Below are 27,117 nucleotides of genomic sequence, written 5' to 3'. Positions count from 1 at the left end.
TCATCTATCATTCTGTCTTATCTATGACATGTTTAAATGGTTTCCAAGTTGAAATTGAGCTCACAATTGTGGCTGCTTATGTACTAGTCCCATTATTCTTGTGTACTCAATCTTTGCTTTACTCAGTAGAATTCTTCTGTCTTTTGTGTAGTGAATCCCCTTGATATTTTTGGTTTCTCTGTGTGTTCTTAATAGATTGTTCCCTAAGGCAAGATTTAGCATTGTAAGCATCTACTGTACCTAAAAATGTTCAGATCCTGTTACCCATGAACCATTTCTTAGTAAATATCCGTCTGAGCACATCTTTATGAACTTCCTGCTGAACACAAGGCTGCCGTACTGGACTTTGGAATTGCAGCAGTGGGAGTTGTAACAACCTGCTAGCCCAAACTTCAAATGGAGATTTCTTTTTTTCCTTTTCCCTGCTTTTTAAAATTAACAAGTTGTAGATCTAAGTCCTTCCATGAATTTGCAATGTTTATTATTTAAAAATCTATGAATTTGCTCTTGAACGGTGAACACATCAATATGACTCCCATTTAAAGGTGTGCCCCTGCCCACATCGCTAAATAGTCAAATAAACCTTACTTTCCTATTGCCAGCTGCACAAACTGTAATATTCTCTCTCACTGCACACTTTGATTTAAAGTATCAGGCATGATACGCTTTGTTCTTGGTTTTTGTGTAGCAGCAACCATTATGGTACCTAACTAAACCTCTCTTGGTTTTGGTAGGGTTGATGGTAGTTGCTATATCCTGGTCTCTGAGACAGGCCTTAACTGGTTTGTCTCTTACGAAACTTGTTTGGAAATTTGCTTTAAACCCTATGTTTTTCTGTTGGTTGGTTGTTTTCTCTGCCACAGATGTAACTTGCTAATTTCTTGATTTTTTTCTGCCCCTTCAAAATGTCAGCCTCCTAGTAGTAGTCTTTGTGATAATTCAGAGGCTGTAGTTTCATATTTATACACTGGTGCTGCTGAAATAGTATGTCCCAATTAAATATCACCATGCTACCTCTGTTGCTTCTTTAGCTGTCTCTTCTGTATAGCAATAGTATCTTTGTTGGTACTTGTATTTTAATCTAGATACTAATAATTTCTGTAAAGAAAAAAATCCAGTGTTTCATAAAAGCAGATTCTTACAGGAAAAAATAGCTTTTGGGGATAGAGACCACCTGTAACTAATAATCCTGGCTTCTATATTCCTTGCTTTGTAGCCTGAGGGAAGCCACTTTGGCAGCTCTGAACCATTTTCTATGTATGGCAGCCAGTTAACTACTTAATTAGTAGTTTATGGACTTATCAGTTCAGGTTTTTTGTTTGTAAGATTTTTCCTTTGATAATTTGTTTATAAATATGACAACAGCCAATGCAATGGAAAGCTTTAGGTCTTCCACAGATGCCTATTGCTTTCCTCAGCAGTATGGAGAGCACGCACCCAAATAGAACCCATGCATGTAATCCATCCTGCTGAGTAAGGGCAGTTCACTGCCTCCAGCCCTTCAGCTGCTGGCTGAGATGCCTTCTCTGCTCACTGCTTGCAGCTGTGGTTATTTCCCTGGGCTGTATCATGGACATTTTTGGGGGGGAGTGTTATTTATTTGTTTGTTTGTTTGTTTACCACTTTGTTGCAAAATGCAATGAAAACTTGTGATGGGCATTTTCCCAAGACTTGTGGCCATCATTGTAGAATGGTTTGGGATGGAAGGGACCTTAGAGATCATCCAGTTCCCACCCCTCTGCCAGAGGCAGGGACACCTTCAATTAGACCCCATTGTTCCAAGCCCCATCCAGCCTGGCCTTGAACACTTCCAGGGGCGGAGCATCCGCAGCTTCTCTGGGCAACCTGTTCCAGTGCCTCTAGATTTGTTCCAGCAGATCTGTGTCCTTCTTACACCGTGCAACATGTTCAAGATCTTTTCTCTGCAAATCCCAGGTGTGGAGAGCTACACCACTTGTACTGTGGTCAGGGCAAAATGATGTGAAGACAAATGCCTCCTGGCCTTTCTAGTGATTTCCTGCAGTGATACAGGAGAAAGCCTAATTGAGGGAGCATGTCATATTTTTCTTCATGCAAAGCATCTGATCTGAGTCTTAGTCTTGGTAGTCTTCTACTGTCGACTTAAGGACTTTCTCTGAGTGTTTTTTTTTAATTTTATTGTTTTGGTGGAGTTTTTTTTTTTTTTTTTTTGATGATGATGATGATTATTACTATTAGGGTATTATTGGATATGCTTCACAAGTTCTCCAGTTGATGCAGGTCCTCGTATATGTGCTGATCTGAGCTAGTATAATCAAAAAACGGAGACCAGATTCAGCTTGAAAGCACAGGTTGTCACTCCTCTCCATCATGCCTCCTTTCAGCTGTTGCCAGTAGATGGTATCCTGTGCAATAGTTTAAAAGGGAATATTGGGCAAGGTGAATGTGATACTGTTCTGAATTAATTTTTCAGTCCAGAGCATCTGACTATCCAGCACCTGTTGCATGGGACACCTAAAGATACTTTTCATCACCCATTCCTCAGAGTTCCCTAAAGCTGTGTTTACATTTTCCCAAGACCTGTAATCTTCTTTTCACCCTATTTTCTCCTATTGGTGCAAATGCCCAGCTCTTGATTTTTGCTCTAGGCCATTTCAGGCAGCAGAAGTGGTCAAGGAGCTGGCACTTCTCTTGCATAAGCGCAAGGATCAGGACTAAATACCCAAGCACTGCAATGTTTAGTTTTTCACTTGAGGATTTTGGGAACCTCTTAGAAAAGTCAGGGACCTCTCTTGCTCTTCCCCTTCCCACCCAAGCCAGTTATTTCTTCCAAGGTCAGTAATTTCTGATAAGAGGGTGCTGCTGCAGAACAGTCTGCCTGTGTATACATTATGTATTGCAGGTTTCTCATGTATAAAGTGTAGCTGGTGGTGTTAGGGCACACAGCTGTGTGCCCTTGGTGTACTGGAAGATGGCTTCAGGTTCATTTGCCACCTCTTAATGAACCTCTTGTTGAACATCCCACAGGAAGTTGAGACAGCTTCTATGAATAGCAGGCATCACATAATGGCTGGAAAAGCACATGTACCTTTTTGAGGTGGATAGATAAAAATAGAGGTGCCTTTTTTCCAGCAGGGATGCTCACTCCAGCACTCTGATCTCGGGGTTCCCTGGAAAATTTAACACATGCACATCAGTGTCTTGAACCTGTTGAAGTCCTGAGCCTTCCCTGTCTACTGCTTTCCTGCATTGAAATGCCAAATGGTTTTCAGGACAGTTGTGAATGGAGCTCTTGGAAAGTCTGGTATTGAAAGCCTTGTCTATATGATAAGAATGAACCTGTCAATTAGTATTCATATTTGTTTTCAAAAAGAAGGTAAATGTAGGTGTTCTGCCAGTATAGTATTATAGCCATCTATTTAAATTTCATTCATAATCTAGCTAAGGTGTTTTAGAATGTTTTAATGTCCTTACAAGCATTATATAATGTGTACTGTGGCATGTATATGTTTTTGTCTATAAGTGAAACTACTGGGATGTCCTTTGCCAGTATCTGTTTTAGAGAAGCCTTACATTGGGACACTGATATCCTACAAAAAGAGAGCCATTTTTCACATCACTCAGGGGACTGGATTAAATTGCGGTGAAGTGCTCTTAATATAGAATGTCTTCACCTTAGGAGTTAGTGTGAAATAGCTGGGTATACTTCAAGTTTAAACCTTAGCCTATTTTGCAATAGCTTCCCTCTGTAGATGAGCCCCGAGAGATGTCCTTGCTTAACTCTCAAATTTTAGAGCATTTTGAATGAATGCTGTGGTAACATAACCCGCAGCTCCAAAAATACTGAGGTAGAAGAGTTTTCCCTTATGAAATGTTCCCAGTATTAAAATATCTCAAAAAGGAGTCTGTAACCTGGGAAAGGCTTTTCTGATTTGACTTACTCATGAAAAAAAGAAATGAAACTAACTCTTTGCCTCCCACATCAAATACTTTAGTGCATGCTATTGTGAAGTATGGTTGGGATTTCTTGACTGGAGTAATACTGGAGGCACATAGGAATTTTTATCTATATTTTTTCTTTACAGCCATCTAAAATGGTGAGAACAGTCATGTACTGTTTTCTATTTGTCAGTAGCATCTTGACTAGATTCAGTGGAAGACAAATCACTCCAGAAACAGGCTAAAACTGCAGTGGAAGTGGCATAGAAAACAGTTCTTATTTATCTTGATCCATGATAAAGGAGAAAAAGATTTTGCTACCTGAGGAGTGTTTGTTTTTCTATTTTTGGTGAAATAATAAGAATGGGAGATGTATTTGGAAAACATTTTGGACTTGTTAGGAGTGGGACATTTTCTTTCCACTGTGAGACTAGAAAGTTTGCTTAATACATTATGCATAAAAGTGCACAGTTCCTCTTCAAAGACAGTAAAACTTAAACCATACTCCTTAAAAGATATATTGCCAATTTATCTATTAATAATGTTATCCTTGTTGCTCTTGTGAGCATGGTCTTAGCAAATCTTAGGTCTAGCATTTTGTTATTCCCATCTTTTAACATATGTAATTTTTTAAAATTATTATTTCCACTTATACAATATAAAGTAGTCAGGCTAATGTAAACCTATTTAACTCAAGGGTGAAGAAATGCCATTTTCTCTTGTATTGGTTACCCACTTCCAGTAATAGAATTTTATGTTCTGATTAGTTGCATTTTTGGTTGGCATTACGAGTTTATCTTCACATGGATGCTTATGTTCTGAAAAGGAAAGGCATCCAAAAGCAAAAATAATTAATAGCCTATAACCTATTAAAGTCCAATGCGACCAGTAATTGTAGACAATATTACTCTAAATGTGACATGGTAGCCAGGATTAAAAGCTAGTGTAAGATAGAAAAAGTTCAAAAGTTGAGTAGAGAAATATTACTGTGCCACATGTGTGTTTTTCTCTTCTCGTATTAATTTTGTCCACAACAGCAGTGTCCTGTAAGAAATGTAGGTTTAATAGGAGCAGTGTTTCCAAGTTACATTTATGATTAACACCTATACAAAATATATGGAAAAGAATTGTAATTAAACAGCATGAGAAAAGGACTTTTTAGGGGTTGAAGGTAGACATTGACAATCAAGCCTGCCAGCCTCACTGCATGACTGCTTGCTGCTGAGTTGTAGTTTCCTGCTGCTGATGTTCCAACAAGTTCTATCGTAATTTGCCAGTTAATCTGTTCTTAAAACCTGTAGTCCTTGCACTGAAATGTGGCATATTTGCAAAAAAAAACAGAAGATGGCTGAAGAACATCTGCTGGTTGCCTGTGTACCTATTTCATTGAAACAGAATCAGAAGTGGTTCACTTCATTTAGCAAGGAGAGTACTACAGGGCACAAACACTCCCTCCCTCTCCACAGTAAGGGTCTTGATGAGGGTATCAGCAGCACAGTATTGCAGTCATGATCAACCTATGATTTGAAGGAATATTGTCCTTTTCCTACCCCCTCTCCTCCAAGGCATCTCTAGGGATGCCTGTTCTGATGCTGGGGTGTGCACAATTTATTGCTGGTTAGTTCCTGCTTTGTATCTAGGTAACACCATATTCTGGAAGGAATTAAATGAAGTTGCATCTTTCTTATATAAGGGACCAGCACATTTTGAATGCTCTTTCAGAAACACAGAGCAAATCAGCATTTTAGGTGAAATGTACAATTGAGACTTTTTCTTGCAAATATTTATTGTGACATTTCAAAGTGGGACTTTTGGTTCAAAAACTTAAGTGCTATTAATATGCTTACTCAGACAAAAAATAAGCACATGCATAGGAGGTTTAGAACCTTCATTTTTAGTTTCTCTAGTCTGTGCTAATACACTACAATTCTAAGATGTTTTCTGTGTAATCACTGAAGAAGTGGAAAAAATACTGGAAGCTCTTCTGTATTATGTTTGCATTGTGGTATCACTGTCTGGAATTCCTGTCTCCTGTGAAATATTTGATGTAGTGCAGAGTTAAGACTGGAAAAGCTTAACAGTGTTTACAGTTAGAGATTGCTAATACATAGGAACATGTAACAAAACACCTCTGTTTGTAGGCAAAAAATTAAATGTGAGGCAACCTGCACTGGACAACTAATTTTGAGCTCTTGTGGATTATATATTCAGGGTACAATGAAGAAGTAAAAGTACAGAAAGGATTTAAGGAAAAAAATGTAACTTACTTCTAGCACCGGATTTTAATTTCTTTTTCTATCGAAAATTCAAGTTGTTTTTACTAATCAGTTTTCCAGATCATATTGTTCCCTGTCTGGTACTTGAGTTGTAATCAGTTGCAGTTACAGTTTTATTTCTGCAGTTAACACTTTAAGACGTTGCTGCTGGTGGTGTTTGTTCATTTGCTTATTCAAATGGGATGTTTCTCATTAACCCCTTCATCACTTAGTGTAGGGAAGGACATAAGTGGTGCCAGGAGGGTACAGGAAAGACATGGGACTTCCAAAAGCTCCTTGTGAACACATCAGGCTTCTCTGAAAATACTGAATGATTTCATGAGTAAAATGAGAGCTGACTTTCAGTACAGATGAATGCCAGGCATTGAGGAGGGGACAAAACAGGCTTACATACCAAACTGTGCCTATAGCAAAACATAAAACAGTGACTGGTTCCTGGCTATGTGTTGCTGCTCAGGGAAATGGCATTGGGTTTGTTTTGGATAGTTTTCTGCAAGCATCTGTTTGGTGGTAGTTTAAAAAAAAGAACAAAACCCATATTGAATATTGTGTCCCATTTTGGGCCCTGTTCCAAGAGTAAATAGAAGAGGAAGAAGCATGGAAGAAGAATGGCAGGCTTGGACTGGCTTCTGGAAGAAGAAAAGGGAAATAAGACTGGGGCTACTCAATCTGGAGAAGGGCTCTGATGAAAGGAATGAAGAAACTTAACATGTATGTTCCAGAACTTGCTGCCAAGAGATTCTTTGGAACACAAACCCATAGTGGTTTCAGAAATAAATTGGACAATCCCGTGGAGAAGATGAATTTAAATACATGGGGTTTGGTGCAGCCTATGATTCTGGGCATGCAAATTTAGTAATTGCTAAGTTTCTGGTGGCTGGAGTTAAAGAAAATACTCAGACAGTATTGTTCACACCTCTCATGTTCTTGTGCTTGTTCCTTAGGCATCTATGCTAAGCTTTCAAAGACAGCACATTCTGTCAGTAAAACCTTGAATTAAGATAACCAACACATATGTACCCAAAAAGAAGTGTGCAGAAGAAGCTTGGCTGGTTTTAGACCATCTCTTTGGATGTATCCCCAGTATTGTTACAGGGAGGGGAGTATTTGTATTCAAGGCTTGATATGTAAGCTAAACTTAACTTCTCAGTAGCAGTGAGGCATGAATATCTTAGAGAGGCACTTGGGATTTTAATTTTGCTTTGTTGTAAAGTGAGCATAACTTGTGTTTTTAACAAAAACACCTTTGTTCTGCCCCTTTCCCAAAACTGGTATTTTGTGTCTGTCTTCCTTTGGATAAGACCAGTTCCCTTCTTATCTGTTGCTCATAGCTTTAGGTTTTTTTCCCTCCAAGGGCAGTTGCCTGAAATTGCTGACTGTCACCAGGGTTTGGTCAACAGCTGCAGAACAAAGTACTCCTTAACTTCCTTTTGCATCTGTGTAGAGAAGCTTTGGCTTTGCCCAGTAGTACTACTGTCTTCAGCTCTGAGATCACATAGTTAACGATCTGCAGGTGGAAAGGTTTTTATATAACTATAAGCTGTTTGTTTATGTTTTAAAGAAACAGTTCTTCATCAGTTCTTCATATCCAGGGTAAACTGCCTTTCTTTCCAAGTCCTTACTTATTTTTGGAAGCTCAGTTTGAAAGGAGAGGGCTGTGGTGTTTTATCTTTATTATGCTATCTCTATTAATGTCTTAAAATACAGAACTGCTTTTGGTTTGTTACAAAACTCTGTTTTAAAATACTAAAATACATCTGTAATAATCCTGAAGATAAGCCACCTTAATGTAAAGTTTTCATGTAAGGAAATCTCTGGCAATACAGTTAACTCTCAATTGAACTTTTTTATTTTCATCCCTATTTGCTGTACCGTGTGCTCAAGACTGAGCAGCAAAACCACCTTTGCCTGTGTACTTAGAAAATGAAATACTGCTTTATGTTCTCTGAGTTGTCCCTTTGCTTCCAAGGACCAAACACCAAGAGAAAGAGCCCCCTGTGCTGTCAGGTATACAGGGTCCCAAACTTCCATCAGTAATGACAGACATGTTTTAAACCTTTCTGTGCCATATTCTGATCTGTACTGGCTGGCCGAGTCTTCCTGTGCAGAATTACAGTTTCTGAAGCTGACAGATTTTTTTATTCCACTCCAAGTATCCTGGAAGTGTTTTTATATGATTGGAAAGAGGAGACTTCTTCCTCTTCCAGAATTGCAGCTGTCCCTTGCTTGTGGTTTGAAACTCCCAACTATTGATAAGTGTAGACAGGGTTTATATAAAAAATCAGGAGGTCTCTTGCCAGTTCAATAAGCATGAAAATTGACCTGTGGTGTTTACATCTTGATCTTCCTTGCCAGAAGTTTTGTCTCCCAAAGTATATAATCATTGTCTCTTGCATCTCAAAAGTAATTTTCTGGTATTTGAGTATATCTTTGGAAGAATGAGTTGTGGGAAAATACAGGCTCAGAGGTTTTGCACAAGTTTACTGACTCCTTGTTTTGGCTTAGTCTAGTCTATCCTGCTTTCCCAATTCTCCATGGTTTTCACTATGGCTAGGACACAAGACTTAAAAAACTTTGATTGGGGTTTAAAAATCAGAAGTGATTTCAGTTGTTTTAATTTACATTTCCTATGGAAAACCAAGCCAGTGATACCATTTTTTCTTGTGTTCCTAATGAAATATGGGGCAACGTTGATGTTCCTGCAAATTCCCTTTCAAGAGAATTCTTTTAAAGGAATGTAATTGGCATAATGTGGTTTCAAAAAAAGTTGAAAGCATTCCTCATCAAATTAATATTTAGTATACAACAAATTTTTATTTATTCTGCTGAAATGAAATCGAAAGGAATTTTATAAGCCATGGGAAATTTGAGAATAAATGTGAAATTTTTGTGTCAATACAAAATACTGGTCTTCCATTTAATTTTGTTCATCTCTGTATCTAAAACTGATCTCAAACTGAATCCAGTTTCTTACTCTTCACTTTAAACAACTAAAAAATTCTGAATTGTCTTTAACTTCTTCACAAAAAGTGAGATGGTAAGAGGATTAAATCACTAATACAACAAGAAAGACCTTAAAAATAGAATAAATCTTATTATTGTATAGATCCTTAAATAGACAACTTGCCTAATTAATCATAATATATTTATAATAAAATATTTATTTTTAAAATACTTGATATAAAAATTTCATTTATATCCAGAGACAATTTCTGCAGTATAAGTAGGAAAAGGTATAATGTTCTAAATTTTAATTAAATTTAGTCTCTTTTCTTATTATCTCTCTCATACTTCATATGAGTCAAGGTAAGCAGCACTTGAATACAATGGAAATATCAAGATATTGGACATTCCAGTTACTTAAGTGAGCCTCTTTAATGTCTTCATTGGATGCACAAGTGTCTGAAGTATGTTGTAGTTAAAACAAAATTTGAAATAATTTAATTTAAAAATATAACTTATTCAGAAAGATAATGACAAATTACAATAACATTTAATTAATAATTTACTTATACGTGGTTTAACTCTACTTCCTAAGACATCATATGCATGATGTTCTGAAGTACCTGTTAGTGAGATAGAGGTAGTGGCTTTCCAGAAGATTTTAGTCTCAGAGCTCAATTCTCAGGAAAAGTCTTTCAAAACTTCACTGTCTTGGACTCTAACACACTTTCCCAATATTTTTAACCCCCCTGTCCTATGCACACTCCATTACTTTAGTATGACAAATCTGGGGGAGATTTTACATGGAGACCTAAACATACAGAGGCATTATGTTCTAATGTTTAGGTCATGGAGACTTAAACATACAGATCCGGTAGGTTCTCTTATTTTATCCCTAATGAATGGTAATTATTTGGTATTATGTTTCTAATGAGCACTGCAGAAAAACCTGTCCCTTCTGTGACATGAGGAATGGCCTGTTTACTTGCATGCCTTCAAACTCCCTCTGTGTAAGGGACTGGGAACAAGACCAGCAAAACTTAATTGTCTATTTGCCAATTCCAGTAGCAAAAAATGTTTAACATGAGAAAGATCTCATTGTCTATGAATCCATTAAAATATCCATCACTTCATGGGTCTTGTGCTCCTCTCAAAGTATAGTCTGCATTTCTTCATTTCCATTTTTCTTTTAAAACTATTCTGCTTTTTATGATCTTGTCAATCAAATTCTTTGGTTTATTCTAAGTGTCTTTTTCTTTATAATAATTTCCAATTGAAACAAAAGGCTTTTGCTTTCTCTTAGCAATGTTGATGCTGTTAAATGACTTTAAAATGTTGGAAAGGGAGAAAGCAGACCATTAACCTACTGAAGTGCATTGGTATTAGGTTAAATTCACAGTTCCACCCTTTTAAAAAGAGATGTATGACAATTGATCTGTTTGACTTATTCTAATTGTATATCCTCAAAATGGTAAAATTAATTTCTTGAATACATTTGTCACTTCAATTTTGCTGTGTTCACAGGGTCTTTTTCAATAAGTTCTAGGAGACTGAATTTCATATTTACTGTATGTTCTTAATGAGTTGCATGTTTTCATGGTAATAGGGATTTTGAGATGGGTGAGCTACTCAAATGTAATTGTACTTGTTTAAACTCTTTCCAGGTACACCCACCTTTATGGAAGCATTAGCAGCCAATGGTACAACCAACATCCAGACATCCGTAACAGGAGTGACAGCCAGCAAGCGAAGGTTTATTGATGACAGGAGAGAACCGCCCTTCGATAAAAGGCTACGCTTCAGCGTGAGGCAAACGGAGAGCGCGTACCGGTACAGAGACATTGTTGTCAGGAAACAGGATGGATTCACACACATTTTGCTATCAACAAAATCGTCTGAAAATAATTCATTAAATCCAGAGGTCAGAACAATTCTGCTTTGGGGAGGGGAGGGGAAGGGAAGGGAATTTGAAGTCCTTGCCTCATTTCTGCTTGTTATTCAGGCACAAATGTACACAAAACACAATACAGGTTCTTACTTGCAAGATGTTATGTGTACACTTGACTCTATGTGTAACTCGCATCTAAAAATTCTGTTACCTGACCATGTTGATGTGTACTGTCTTTTATAAGATGTACAGTGATTTACAAAGTGCAACTTGAAAAAACCTTCAGCCTCAATTAAGGTTCTTTTTTTTTCCTGTACTGGTTGCATATGCCATCTGCTGTCCAAATTACAGAAATGCTGAATTACTATTTTAGTTACAGATAACACCTAATAGATCTTTCCTTAATGATTTAATTATCTTTGTCTAATTACACTTTTGAAATGCAAAGCTTCTAATACATTAACTTCCTTTTTTTTTTGGATAATGAAGGAAGTTAACTTTTCTAATAAGATGGTTGAGTGTATCCTAAGGAAAAATTAAAGTTGTTGAAGAGTCTCATAGGGGGAGGAAGGGAAGAGAGCAACATGCCACTTTGTTAATGATGGATTAAAATGATTCTTATGAAATTTTTATTTTCCAGGTAATGAAGGAAGTCCAAAGTGCACTGAACACAGCAGCTGCAGATGACAGTAAACTTGTGCTGTTCAGTGCAGTTGGTAGCATTTTCTGCTGTGGTCTTGATTTTATTTATTTTATACGACGTTTAACGGATGATAGAAAAAAGGAAAGCACTAAGATGGCAGAAGCTATTAGGTATGTATGGCTATCTTCAGTCATCTGATGGGTATTGTTCATCATATGGCCTGACTTCTTCTATCTTTATTTCAGAAGTCTCTTATTCAAAAATATCTCAGACATTCACCAGTTACATTATAGTGTGCACCACTTCTTTATGCTTCTTGTCCTTTTCTATTTGGGTTGTCATTTCATGCATTTTTAATTTTAAATTTTAACTGTGAAAACTGGGAGTATTGCAATACTTCTCCAGTTAAAACCAATATTAAAATACTTAAATAGCCACAGGGTTTCCAGAAAACAAATGTAATACACCATAATTCAAGACATGTATTGAATGAGTAAATTGATATAGTACATTCAGAGAAGTGGAATGATGGATATTTCAGAGGAGTAGATTAATACTGGTGATCATCAGCCCAATGCCAAGTACCAAACCTAACATTTAAACAAATTGATCTGAACTATTACCAAGTAGAAGAAAATGTATAGCAAAAAGCATGAATCTTGGAGACACATTATAATAATACAAACAAGTACATTTGAGCACTGGTTTTGAGATCCTGGTCTCTTGCATTCTTCCAGAGTATCTATATTCTTTCAGAGCCTTTCTTCTGTTGTTGTTATCGGTGGTCATATTTCTAAAAAAAATGCCATGGCCATGTAAAGCCTGTTTCATTGGAGGCACAGTTGGTTCGTAAAGATGATTATAGTTACTTTTATCAAAGGAAATTCTTAAGTCATTTCACATAAAAGTTGCTTATGCAGTGACTTCAGATATGGCCAGAAGCTCTTAGCACTGAGCTTCTATCACTATTTAAATTTGGGCCCTTTCAGAAACCTGTTTTTTCACCTAATAGTCATTGTTAATAAAATGGGCAAAGGTGACTTAAAAGACTTATGAACACACACCCTCCCTTTCAAATAAGGTACTTTTCATGTATATTCTAGAGATGGTCCTCTTTGGGATATTCAGACATGATTACAATTATCTTGTGTCTGGATGGGATATTTGTATGATGACTTGAATGAGATGGTTCCAGGTTTGGATTTGGTTTTTTTTGCATGTAGCTGTTTCAGTTCACTAGAATGAGTTAAGAAGGAGTGTGATAACCTTTACTGCTGAATGCAATATAGTAAAATTGTTCTGTTTTGCAGAAATACAAAAATATGTAATACAGATAGGGAGAAAACTTCAAAATTATCTGTGTATGTATTCATACACGCATGACTGTTTTTTCCTAAGAACCTTTTGGAGCCATTACTGCTTGAGAACAGAGAAGCATCCGTATTTTGTGGGTACTGGAATGAATTGTTATTTTTTGTTGTCAATGAGGATGAGAATATGCATATGTCTCCTAATAGTGTAGTACCCAGACCATTATTACTGACCAAAAGAATGGAGATGGGGAAGTTTACAGATGTGTGATATGGGATAATAGAGTTCTACTATTAATGGTCATAATTTTAAAAAGCAGATTTATTTGTTGAGAAGAGCTCCTCAATGAAGACCAATAATGCTTTGGCCATCTTCATTTGTACCTTATTACTGTCACTTAAAAACACAGGTAAATACCTTGTGCCGATGCCATACATGAATACAGTGAGGACCAAGCAGGGCTGTGCCACAGCTGTGGCACCCAGAGGTGTGGAAAGGCTGCAGCTTTATCTGGGTACTGTGGGACACATGGATGTATCAAAGTGCTGTATCAGCTGATGCTTGTAGAGGGGTGTTAAATCTGCACCTGCCCAGCTACTGTGATGGGTTCGGCTAGGAGCAATGGTAGGCTTTTACAGAACCAAAAAATGGTTGAGGTTGGAAGGCACATTTGCAGGTCATCTTGTCCAACCTGCTCAAGCAAGGTCACCTAGAGCAGGTTGGTCAGGACCATTTCCTGGGTTTTTTTAAATCTCCCAAGACTGTGAGTGCATGACCTTGTTGGCTGCCTGTTTGGTTGCCTTCACAGTAAGAAAGTGTTTCCTGCTGTTCAGAGGGAACCTCCCATGTTTCAGTTTGTGCCCACTGCCTCAATGGGCACCATTGACAAGAGCGTGGCTCTGTCCTCTTTGCATCCCCTTTCAGGTACTTTTTTACACTTTGTTGATAGACCCTGAGCCTTCTCTTCTCCAGCTTGAACATGCCCAGCTCACTGAGTCCCTGGGTCACCTTGATGCCCCTTTGCTAGATCATCTGGAGTCTCCCTTTCACTGAGAAGTCCATAATGACACTGGGGCTGAGTAGAGGGGCAGGATCAATTCCTGCACACTCCAGACAACATTCCTCCTAAAGCAGTGCAGGATAGCACTGGCACGCTGCTGGTTCAAGTTCTGCTTGGTATCCACTGGGAACCCTAGCTCAGTTTCTGCCAAGCTGCTTTCCAGCTTGTCTTCCAGAATGCATTGATGCCTGGGGTTGTTCCTCCCCAGGCACAATGCTTTGCACTTCCTTTGTTGAGCTTTAGGAGGTTCCTGTCAGCTCATTTTTCCAACCTGTTGACGTCCCTCTGGATGGCAGCACAATCCTCTGGTGTATCAGCCTGGTTTTGTATCCTGAGCAAACTCACTCAGGATAAGCTCTTCCCCATCAACCAAATCATCAGCAAAGCTGTTGAACAGGGCTGGACCCATCACTGACCCCGTGGGGTGCAGCACTAAATCACTGGCCTGTGCCATGAGTCACCACCCTCTGGGCCAACCATTCCCACATTTTCCAGTCCACCTCACTGTCTGCTCATCCAGCTCATACATCAACAGCGTGACTTTAAAACTCTTATGTGAGACAGTGCTGAAATTCTCACTCTGAGCTCTGTGTAGACAATGTCCACCTCTCTCCCCTCATCCATCAAATAACCACCTCATTGTGGAAGGTAGGTTATCAGGTTGGGTTTGAAAGTGATGTTACTGGGGAGATGAATTATTATGCAGTTTTCAAGGGCTGTTATATTTTACACTCTCAATATATGTAGTGAGCACATGTTTCTGTTTCTCTTCAGGAATTTTGTGAATACTTTTATTCAGTTTAAGAAGCCTATCATTGTAGCAGTAAATGGCCCAGCCATTGGACTTGGAGCATCTATATTGCCTCTGTGTGACGTGGTCTGGGCCAACGAGAAGGCCTGGTTTCAAACACCATACACTACTTTTGGACAAAGTCCAGATGGATGTTCATCCCTTACATTCCCTCGGATTATGGGCCTGGCTTCTGTAAGTAGCTTGCAGGGTAGGGGCTGACAGCTTCACAATGCAGTTGGGATAATTTATCCAGTGTGATTTCAAGACTTTTTGCCTTCCTGTGTTGTCTTTTTCTTAATTTTTTTCTTTCTCTCATGAAAACCTTTCATGAGAAGCCGCCCTTTATAGCTTTTCTGCTCCATGTTCTTACAACTTACTCTTCACCTGCATGCACAGAACAGAAAGCAGGCACAGGATTTAATCCCACCTTTGACCCTGATGGTGTGTCAGAAGGGTCATGTCCTGTGTACCCAGACACACCTTCCCTGCTGCTGCCTCGTGGGGACCAGCCATGGGTGTGTTGCATTCAGCACAGCACCAGTGCGGCACTCGGTGTCACTGCACAGCAGGGCACTGTGACACCAGCCAGGAGCAGTCTTACACCACTATGCAAAATAACTATTTCAGCTTCCATGCACTCCTAACAAAAAGCTATTTAAGAATCTCCAACCTATGTTATTTTCATGTTGCTTAGTGTTCTTTCATGCTGTGTTCTTTGAAAACTTAGACCTACGTCCTATTCCAGTTTGGACAGTATGAAACAAGTGCTTGTGGCTACACCTGTTTTCCAAAATCACTGTTTGGTATAAAAGCCATTTTTTCCCTGTAGGTATTTATTGATTTAAAATATATATATTAAAACACCAGTTCTAAAAGCTAATTGTGTCATATTTGGATTTAGTTATTAGAAGAGAACTGAAAAGGTAACTGAAATAGATTAACAATTATATGAGTATATTTAATATCTTAGCATATTTCAAATTACTGATTGTTCCTTTCCCTTTTTATTTGGCCATCCATCCATTCATCCATCCATTCCATACATACTCGTCCTTTAAAGACTTGTGGTTGTTACTTTTCTTTTCTTTAGAAGTTGTACAAAAACACAAGCTCTTCCCTGGTGCACTCTTTCATGTGTGTTTGTGAATGCTCTCATTCTTAAATATAAAGATTTTAATTGAAAATTTCCAGTGGTAACAATTCCAAAATGATCAGTGCAAAAAAGGGGAAAAAATCCACTGTTTTTATACTATCCTTGACTCTCTGCAGCAAAGCAGTGTCTCTATGGGACAAAGCTGAACTTTACTCAGCGCATTTCATGAAATATGTTCAGAATCCATACTGAAGACTTTGATATGGAAGCATGTTTTTTGTCTGTAAAAGAGAGAGAGAAGTCAGCAGGAAGATGTTATGAGTGAAATGCCTAACATTCAGGGGAAAAAATATGCAAAGCAAAAAATTAAGGCCTCTCTATGCATCATAACATTTTCTACAAATGTATCAATTCAGCAGGAGTAGTGCCACCCCTAACTCCTGTAAGTCAGTTTTAAAATGCAATGTTGTTAGCTGCAGCTGTGTAAAAATGATCCATTGCAAGATTCCTGGAAATATCTTCCATGTGGGGTCAGTCACCTTCTGTGGGTGAGCATGTCTGTCATGGATGGGGGGTTTCTTTCCCCCCCATTTTCAACCATGGGTTTATTCCAGGAAATTTGAAGCCCAAACCTTAGGCTTTAAAACTGATACCGTCTTGGAATTACGAAGAATTTTAGATGTGTCCCTAAACTTGGCTTTTGAGTTTTGAAAATAATCTGTAATAGACATGAAGGTGATGTCTGTATTGGGGAGGTGTTATTATGAATCTGCCATGGAGCTCTTGCTCTGGTTGTCAGGTCCTAGATATGAAGGCCAGGAGCTGGGCTTCACACACTGGGTCTCCCTGCCAGGCCCCAGCACGTTTGGCAGGATGTCTCAGCTTTTCTGTCAGTCAGGAGGGAAACGCAGTTCCACAGTGCCTGGAGTCCTGTCAGAGCCAGGGTCTGGGGTGGTTCAGAGGCCAGCTGCCTCCTGATCGTTGTGCAAGAGAGCTGAGCTGCTCCATGGTGCCTGTGGCCTTGCAGAAAAGGACCCTGGTGAGCCTCAAAGCCCTCACTTGGAAGAGGAGTCCAGAGGTCCAAGTGAAGTTCCTCTGTGGAAGGAGACATTTTCTGCTCAGAGTAGAAAATGAAGGTTGCTAATGAGAATGTTAGTGAAATATTTTTGTCACATTCATTTCTATGGCTGTAGTATATTTCTTGGAAAGTAACCACCGAGCGAGTTAATTTTTACAGCAGGTACAAGGCATGATTAGGATTAAAGCTTGTTTAGCAGTTGGTCTCCAGCAGATGTTGTGTATAGATCAAAAGTGAAGATGCCAGAGCAAGAGATTTCCCCTCAAAACCTGTCAAGGGAGAACATCAATGGGAATGCTCATTTCTTGTGAGATTTTATGCTAATACTGTGTTACATCTGGCAGAAATAAGATAACTGCACCATTCTCACATAGGGTGTTTCATGTTCAGGAGAACTCAGCAGTTGCAACTAAGTTTTAGGAGAAAAAAAGGCTTTCTAGCATTGGTTTTTATCCTTGCAAAGATACATGTGAGGAATATGTAGACCTGACCACCTGGCTTAAATGCTTGCCTGTCATAAGTATTAGTTAGATTGACTTCACATTTTGATCTTTCATAGAACTGTTAAGTGGTTTTTAAATTATTTTGGAAGACTAATTTTTTCCCAACTGTGTAGGAAAAAGGATTCCTTTTTTAGACAACCATGTATACATCTCTGATTTTTATCTAGTATTTCAGGTTATTACTATTCACATACATTCTGGAAAATGAGAAGGAATGGTTAATGAACCTTGTATATTTGATATTGTGTTCACAGAAGGTAGAACTATAGGGTATAGAACTCGATCCTAGTGCAAGAGATTTGGGTTGTTATCAACTAATATATGTGAAACACAGCTTTCTATAGTAACTGTGAGAGATGTGCTGATGGTAAAATCAAAGTGAAATATGCTAGGAAACTGGCTGGGTATTTTTCTTGCATTCCTAATGGATTGGCAGTCAGGAAGTAAAATGCCAGTAGAGCCCAGACTTTGTATTTTATTAGAATGGAACAAATAAGAGACTGCAGAATCTCCAAATTGCTTCATGTATAAAATGCAGTACTAGGAACATGGTATCATAGCAAGTAAATAATTATTTATTAAGTTAATTATTAATTATTTGAGATCCTTAACTGAAAGTTCCTAAAGCAATTACCAGAAGTTCCACTATCAGAAAGCATTAAAAACCTCATATTTTTCCCTCAGAAGTGTTACACCTGTCAGGTTTGTATTTTAGAACAGCCTTATTTCCTATATTTCAAGAATTCGGTAATGGGTTTGTCATATTTTTCAGTGGAAATAAGTCATTATGAAACAATAACACTGACTTTTTTTTTTGAGGTCGACTATTACTCTGACCTTTTAATTTCCACTGCCTGTTTCCATGTAAATGTCACTGCAAACTGTATAAAAAGCTTCACTAAAGCTAGAATTAAAGTGGCTAGGACAAAACTTTAATGGGGAAATTGGTAAATAGTAAAGTGCATTATAATTACAAATCAAAAACATTTACAGAACTAGAGAGAGCATCTTGTTGCATAGAAGGTAGTACTCGATTCTGTACCTGAAACCACGTGCAAGATCTTTTAAATACTGGGGTTTTTTAATAAGACTGCTATATCAGATACTTAAAGGATTTATCGTTTCAGTATTGGACTTTTGAAGAAAATGTAAATGTTTATTTTCTATGAATTTGGTCAGAAATTGGAATACATCATTATAAAGGGCAAGCTGATGTATTCATTGCTGTTTTACAGATTTGCCAGGCTTTACAACCTATTCCCACATACACAGATAACCAAGTCAGCAATACTGCAAGAAAGCCAGAGCTAACAAACATTCACAGCCAGGCGATGACAGAAGACATTTTCACATTTAACCATTAATCATAGACATCCACATTTCAATAACTACTGACCTAGTACTGGTCAACAACACAGACCAGCCAGCTGTAGGCCAGTATTTTTCTTTTTTTAATTAAAACTTGGAAGAGCTGCAATAAAACTATTTCAAACAGTGCAGGCATTTTTCTTATTTGTTTTGAACATTTTTCCTTTGATGAGTTTTGTCTCATTACATTTCATACCAGAAGTAACTTTTTATCCCTTCAGGCCAATGAAATGTTGTTCAGTGGAAGGAAGCTGACGGCGCAGGAAGCTTGTGCCAAAGGACTCGTCTCCCAAGTGTTCTGGCCAGGAACATTCACACAGGAAGTAATGGTTCGAATTAAAGAACTTGTCACATGTAATTCAGTTGTAAGTTTCCTTTATCTTCTTGTATTTTTATGATTAGATGAGTAAGAATTAATCTAAGTAGTACTGGACTGCATCTTCATGTCCTGGGGAAAAAAAAATTCTTCTCATGAAACAAGGACTGCATTATAATACAGCAATGTTTTTTGACAGATTTTTATGTATCTCTTGGGTTTGGGTTTTTTAAGGATTATTTTTAAAGTTTTTATCTGATTCTTCTTAACTACAGTGTACTGTGGCATTTGATAAGGAACATAAATTAAACCAGCATTGGATTTTATAATGTAATTTGGTATTAACATAGTTGCTGAAGTCCAGCTTACTCTAATGAACAGTATAAACAGTTGCCCTAATATCTGCACAGAAACACAGAAATCTTGAGTTAGGTTGAGTTTTCATTTAAATTACCAAGGAAATAAATATGTTGTGCTGGACTTTGTTTTATGAGTAAATGTAGTGGTTATGTGTGCTACTGGCAGTTGCACAAGATGGCATCAAATAGTGGTAATTTTAACTTTCTTCCAAGGAAGGTGTCGTACAAATTAATTGTTCTGTGCATTAGAAATTCTGAATTTTAAAAGCAAATTATTAATTTTCTAAACAGAAAAGACAAATTAGATCTTTTTTCAGTATTTTAAGTGCTCAAGAAATCAAGATCTGGCCACTTATTAGAGCAGTTTGGGATAAGAGTGTTATGATTATCCTTCACTACTATGGCCTTGCACTTTCCTGTAGTTGCAAAACCATATATATTTTTTCCTAGTTATTTTATGATTTTCATTATTTTCACACTTTTGTGCACTTTTAAATTGTGCTGGTATAAGGTAAAAGAAATTTTGTGGGATGCCACAAGGAAGATGATTATGAGAAACATTTCTTACAGTCATAGTAATGAATTGATAAGCTTAAGTTGATAATCAGCTCCAGCATTTGTCCACATAAACCTTTTCTGTGCCCATAGAAGCACCTGGGGTGCTCAGTTCTCAGGCAATACTAACCCAACTCCCCTTTTTTTCATTTTGGCCCAGGTACTTGAAGAATCCAAAGCTTTAGTACGGAACATCATGAAGGTGGACTTGGAACAAGCAAATGAAAAGGAGTGTGAAGTTTTGAAGAAAATCTGGGGCTCAGCACAAGGGATGGACTCAATGTTAAAATATCTGCAGAACAGAATTGATGAATTCTGATGAGATGCCCGTGACACTGGAATTGTATTTCTTGGACATCAGGGCAAGCAAAATAAGCCCATTTAAAAAACCCCTTATATAAACTAACCCCTTGCTCAGCTTGGGAACAGGAGTGGACACACAGCCCCCCTCCCCTTTTATTGTCAAGGGGTTTAAAAGTACTGTATCTCTTAAATTTGAACAAAACTCCTTTCTCCCTGATTGTTACATGCAGATGTATACACACACAAGTGTATGTGTGTGCATATATCTATATATGTCTTTTATATATATATATATATTTATATATATATATAGATATAAATGTAATATGTGTGAGAGTGTGTATGTAGACACACACACACACACACTAGGTTAAAAATGATAGAGTGCACTACCAAACATCTCTTTAAAAGCTCTAGTTTTTGTTATCTTTGGCTAGTACTGTATCAAATAGAGAATTAATTAAAAAGTGAATGGTGTTGCATTATTTTCTGTGTGGCAGGGAAGTCTGGAGTAATGCTTTTCTTTTTCATGAGAATACAGAATTGAAACGGGTATTAGCCAGCCCTTGCTTTCTCTGCCCAATGAGTCAGCTTAGAGAAAGGTTTTGTCTCAGAAGAAGGTTGAAATACCTCAAGTAATGGAACATTCTGAAACTTTGGGGTAAATAAACCCTATTATGCTTAAATCACACATATCCCCAAAAAGAGAGTGTGCTCAGGATTAATGCTAAGGAAACACTCTGTTATTTTTTGGGGGGGAGGTATGGAGGGGTGGGAGAAAGGGGCAGGAGTATGTCTGATTCTTACCCAGACAGCATGAAGAAACCACTGTCTCTTAGGGAAAGGGAATGAGGGAGAGCCAGAGGGAAATGGAAGGGGGAAGGAAGGAAAACAAAAAAAAAAAAAAAAACCAACACAAAAAAGCTTGTTTTGCAGTATTAGTGAATCACTGAATATCTTATGTATGAATTACCTAAGTTATAAGTTAGTTTTAGTGGGTTTTTAAAAAGCCTCTCTGGATTGTTTTTTTGTTTGTTTGTTTGGGGGGTTTTATTTGTTTATTTTGGTTTTTTAATAACTACATAAGTGCTCCTGTTGCTGGGTGAAAATACTACTTTATATACAGTTTGGGTTTTGTTTTTGGTTCTTTTTTCCTATTTGCTGGTTTAATTGATGTATTACACCAAAAATGCATTTTATGTTCATAAATTTTAGGTTCACTTAGAATATATTATTTAATAAGTTAAAATTCTTTTGGCACACTATTAAGTAAAAAAAAAACCTCTTAAAAAAAAAACTACCTTATATTAGATGTTTAATGTTCTTTGTCTATGCTTTTTTATTATTTGAAATATACACTATATGCAGTATGGTGTAAAAGAGTGCCCTGTGTAAATAGACCTATTTTGCATTCCTTTCAGGAGTGGTTATTGATTCCTGACTGCAGATATCTATTATTACTTGGGTATCTGTGCTTGCAATCTTATTGAATGTATTATGAAGAATGAAAATTAAATCAAACCTTATTTTTGTACAGTTTTGAACTTTTTACTTGGAACTGACCCACCTCCCCTTCCCAGTGGAGAGCTGTACAGTGTGTAAATCTGCCTTTACCTTGAATTGGTACAGTATTTTTGCATCTGTGGGACCTACTTCTTTGTTCTAGTAGTTTGAACTATATATAAACTGTACAATCTGTAAAGTTTTTATAGAATAAATATTCAGCTGTGAAAACTGGTTAAATAAAACTAATATTTCTTAACACATTTTAAATGTGGTTCTCTCACAGAGTTGTCTTTTTGAAAGACACTTCCATTCTAGTTTTGAAGTTGCTGAAACAAATCTTGTAACTTAGAGGCTTTAATATTTGTTTTATTTTGTTTAAAAAGCTCTTAATTCTTTCAAATTAAAACTTGAATATTAATTTATTGATGTAAATTTTATGTAAGTTTTCTCTAACAGGAGGCAGATGGGAAAAGAGGACATAGGGAGTCATTCTGCTTTTAATTATTTTGTTAGTGTTCAAACTAATGTTCAGTAAATGCTTTTTTGCAATCTCTTAAAAAAGACTGTTTTCCTTACAATAGTGGGGGTTAAGTTAGAATTCCTTGGTTGAATTTGATTTTAGTGAAAAGAAGAATAAAAGACACCTTTACCTATGAGTTCTGTAGTGTCAAACCTTTTAGAGTTCAATTTGTATGAAGATTGCTTTTCTAATACCTCTCAGGCCATAGCGTTCATATATATATATATGTATTCATTCATATATATCTGTATTAGCTGGGAGGGATTATTTATGCTTTCCTTAAACATGAAAGAATTGTTACAGTGAAGACATTTAGAATTAAATCAGTTGAAGGTACAGGCAGTTCACCTGAAAAAATAATTCTACTTAATTCATTTTTTTGTGTTGCTATCAGTCAGGCTGTTATGCTGCCTACAGTTTGCATGATAAAATGGGAATAATTTATTGACTGTTTTAAATTCCTGACTGGAAAACGTAACTCAGGCCGCTTCCTATACACCGTCAGTAACTAACTTGACACTATTAACAAATCATGTTGTCACGCATAAATAGTACACACCTTTTGTTGTCCATACACTGGACTATGGGAGTAATGTTTCTTCAGGAAAATACTGTCCCATGCTTTTGATGTGTGTGAAGGTTGCAGTCAAGTCTAGTTCAGTCTCTGCAAAGCCATAATAGAACAACAACAACAGGAACATTATAGACTTCAAACAACAAGCAAGAAAACCTGAGAGATCATAGAAACTGGCTTAAGACATTTTTTTAAAGAGTGTTTTCAAGGCTTTTCTTCACAGAAGAGACAGGTCTTTAGAGCCTGATTCATTGCTGATGCTTGTACTGTTTTCCATGAATTTGCAGTACTGCATACATTACCTAACCTGAAGCATCAGATTTAGACTTTGATGACTGAATCCAGCCATAGTCACACATGTTCTCCCAGACATGTGAACTCTGCACCAGCATTTCTTGTAAAGCTCCAGATTTGGGGTCACAGCTTCCCAGAAGTACTTCAAAACGGGTCTTCTGTGTTAATTCTGGTGTAAATTTGGAGGATTTTGGAGCAGCACAAATTGTTAAACCCATGTGTAATACAAGAACTTAGAAACAATATCTTTCTAAATGACTGCCAAGAGAACTTCCATAGGAGATTTTTCTTTTAACAGAAAGTTTCCTGGTTTCCTCCTTCAGGTATGAAGACAAATCTCCTCTTTATGTGCCAGTGTCTAGTCAAAGGCTAGCAGGATTAGGAATAATGGTATTGGAATATAAAATTCAGCTAGTTTTATAGCCTTGGTCATTCCTGACCCCCGCATCTCCTGTCAAGACTATCCATTACCCTGATTGTAATCACTACTACACGATTTGCTTAATGAGTTATGGAACATAGAGACAATCTGTGAGGCAACTGGCTGTGTTGGTGCTGAAATTTAAAAGTAGCACAGGAGCCTTGATAATGCAGTGTAGGAGTCCCCTCCATGAAGTTTGATTTCTCTTTCTGAAATAGGCAATAACAGCCCAGGCACTACCCAAAACAGCAAACTGATGAGCATTGGCCACTGGACTGCACTAACCACTTTCCCCATGGAAGTTCTATCACATTCAAATTTGTTTTTGGAAGTAAATAAGAGAACTTTTCTCCAGATAGTAAATAGTAGCAGAGACCCATGGGCTGAAGGTACTTGGAGTTGTTTGAAAGCCACCTGTGTGCACTTAATCCCACCTTCTGCTGATGCTTTACTTCCAGCAGAAATCAGAGCAAGGTCTTAACCTTGTCAAGTAACCTACAATATTTTGGGATAATCTGCAGATCCACCTACCTGTAGATTTTTTCCTGTGTTTGCACTCCCTAATTTGCATGAATTCGGGATTTGAAACCGTTCCTCTGAGCAAGTCCTCTACTGGATTGATAACATTGCTAAGAGACGCTTTCCTGTAATTCAGAAGCTGTACCATTATTATTATGGAAAAATGCTCAGGTGAATTAAATTACCTATTTAGGTGGGATTCTTTTCCTAAAGTCAGGGATACTTTGAAAGAATAGAAAAAAACACATAATACTGAGCTTTAAATTGCTTAACTTTACCCAAACAGTGGATAAAACAGGACTTCAACCAGTTAGGGAATGAGGCAGTGAACAAAACATTTCTGCCAAGTGGACAGGTAAAACTTACTTCAATAAATGGAGCCAATGCTCTACCTGGGTTTGTTGCTGGAAGTTCAGTCACTTTCACACTGGGACATGACAAGTGTGCTTCAGAGAGTATGAGGAGAGTAGAAGGGAGGAAATGCCCCAACTCACTCATAGCTTGCCACATGATTTTCCATCAGAAAGAACTGCCACTAGCTGTCAACACAGGCTGTTACCAGAACTTGCAGCAGAGTCAGAGTTGGCAACCTTCAGTCATGGAGCTCAGGTCTACTGGAGATGGGACACTGGTGGGTTTGCCTTTCCAAGGAAAGAAGTATCTGTTAGCATCTGTATGGTACATCATGGTCCTGCCTTGTACTGCCCCTCAGATTTTTCTAGAAAATACTCACAGCCCTCTGCATTTTCTTTCCTTACTCGGGGATATGACTGAAGTCATGCACCAAGCTTACTAACAAGCAAACCCTAAATATAATTATCTCTTGAGGTACTCACAGGATGAAAAGCAGTTTGATGGGCGAAGATACCGAAGTGTGATGGAAAATGAGAAGATGGTGATAAAATTCTGGTCCTCCTCATCCCTTCTGCACAGGAAAAAATACAACAAATAAGCAGAATTAGAAACCACCAAAAAACAGTGTGTAGGACGTAAAAGGAGCTACAGAAAGAAGTAGAGGAGTGGCAGCTGTTCTCCCTGAAACCCTCAATTCTGGAAGAGCTACTGTTGACAAGAACATCAGGTGGACGTATACCTGTTCCACACAGTCTGGAGAACATTATCAGTACCTGTGTAATCTCAGATTTTGAGTCTCACGTCCTCATAGGGGACTTCGACCACCCTGATATCTCCTGGAAGGACAACACAGAGAAGGGAAGGCTCAGGCAGTGCAAAGAGGATGGAGCCAGGCTCTTTCCAGTGGTGCCCAGTGACAGCGCTAGAGCGGTGGGCACACACTGAAGCACAGGAGGCTCCCTCTGAACAGCAGGGAACACTTCCTTTATGTCAAGCTGATGTGAGCACTGGCACAGGTTGCCCAGAGAGGCTGTGGAGTCTCCAGTGTTGGAGGTACTCAAACTCCTGGGCACGGTCCTGGGTACACAGCTCATAGTGGGCCAGCTGGAGCAGGGGTGGGTGGGACCAGATGATGGCCAGAGGTTCCTTCCAGCTTCTGCTGTGCTGCAAAAAGAAACAAACCCCAACTTGAATTCATTTTCCAGTTCTCCAGTCATGATCACAAACTTCCTCTTTGGCTTGGACTGCAGGGTCATCAGGCTCTGGATCACCGCAGGTTTTAGTCTTTGAGAACCCAACTTCTGCTGGATGATACCAGCTCACCCACAGCACACACAAGTACAGCTCAACTCACAGGAGTGAGCTCAACTCATTTCAGTAAAACAGGGGTCATCTTTACCCTACCTTGAAAAAAAACAAAAAGAAAAGTTATCAATGCAAAGAAAAAGAAATTTATTTCCTCTAGGATAAACAGGATTTCAATACTTAACCGAAACAAATCCATGCCTTACACCTGGCACATTGCTTTGGCCTCAGCAGCTCCTTGAAATTTTACATTGTGTTCCAAATTCTGCCTCAATCAATGAAGGTGAACCCAGCCAGGCAGTCTGGGTTCATCAGTCTGAAGCAGAACCACGTGGACTACCCAAGGAGTGGGTAGTGTGAGCCTTTAGAGCCACTGTAACTCGTCTGTTCCACATGGTCTGGGTACAACTAACTAAACACTCACTACAGAGCAGCAACTGTGCAACTCTGCAGGGTGAGAAATCAACTCATAATGGTCTAATATGTCATGGACATATTTTATGAAAAGTCCTTTTGCTAGGATTTCTCCTGAGAAGCTGAGAGGCCTCAGAAATGAAATGTAATCAATAATTATCTGCTGCTGTGGAATGCAACAGGTGCACCTTTGGTTGGTCTCATGTGGCTGTTTTTAATTAATGGCCAATCACAGTCCAGCTGTCTCAGACTCTGGTCAGTCACAAGATTTTATTATCATTCCATGTCTTTCCTTGCTAGCCTTCTGATGAAATCCTTTCTTCTATTCTTTTAGTATACTTTTAGTATATAATTTTCTTTTAATGTAATATATATAATAAAATAATAAATCAGCCTTCTGAAACATGGAGTAAAGATTCTCATCTCTTCCCTCATCCTGGGACCCCTGTGAACACCACCACATTAATAAACCAGTATTTCCAAGATGGTGCTTTCCAAGACTCATAACCATCTCCAGCAAAATATTCTGACTGCCAGACAAAACTATATTATTTGTTTCAGTAGGAAAAGGCACTCACTGAGGCCACCCCCAAAATCACATGATGAGTAAACAGGCTGCTGACAGCAGCAACTTTTGTGAAATAAGATGCTGTTCCTTAAAAATACCAAGTTCTTGGAATTCACTGATCTTGCCAAGGTGGGCGGAGATCTTTAACCAAACAATATTACTAAAAAAACCAAAACAAACCTAAAACCACCTGCTATGGCAGGAATAACCAAAACAAACACTTTAAAAATATCAT

The 27,117-nt window shown here is 38.1% G+C and overlaps 1 protein-coding gene across 3 annotated transcripts in view; it reads left to right on the top strand.

The window, feature by feature from the left end:
* The window catches only part of CDYL (chromodomain Y like), a 103,406-nt gene extending 82,781 nt beyond the window's left edge, over positions 1-20,625 (top strand). For all 3 annotated transcript variants that reach the window (XM_030966370.1, XM_030966377.1, XM_030966362.1), the window contains exons 3-7: positions 10,802-11,058; positions 11,666-11,838; positions 14,814-15,024; positions 19,096-19,239; positions 20,265-20,625. In XM_030966370.1, coding sequence (XP_030822230.1) covers positions 10,802-11,058; positions 11,666-11,838; positions 14,814-15,024; positions 19,096-19,239; positions 20,265-20,423 — 944 coding nt within the window. In that variant the 3' untranslated portion in view covers positions 20,424-20,625. The remainder of the gene's footprint in view (positions 1-10,801; positions 11,059-11,665; positions 11,839-14,813; positions 15,025-19,095; positions 19,240-20,264) is intronic.
* The last annotated feature ends 6,492 nt before the right edge of the window (positions 20,626-27,117 follow it).

The sequence above is a fragment of the Camarhynchus parvulus genome, chromosome 2, assembly GCF_901933205.1.
Source record: "Camarhynchus parvulus chromosome 2, STF_HiC, whole genome shotgun sequence".
NCBI classification, from domain to species: Eukaryota; Metazoa; Chordata; class Aves; order Passeriformes; family Thraupidae; genus Camarhynchus; species Camarhynchus parvulus.
Note: the sequence above shows the minus strand (reverse complement) of the source record. Positions and strands in the feature narration are given on the sequence as shown.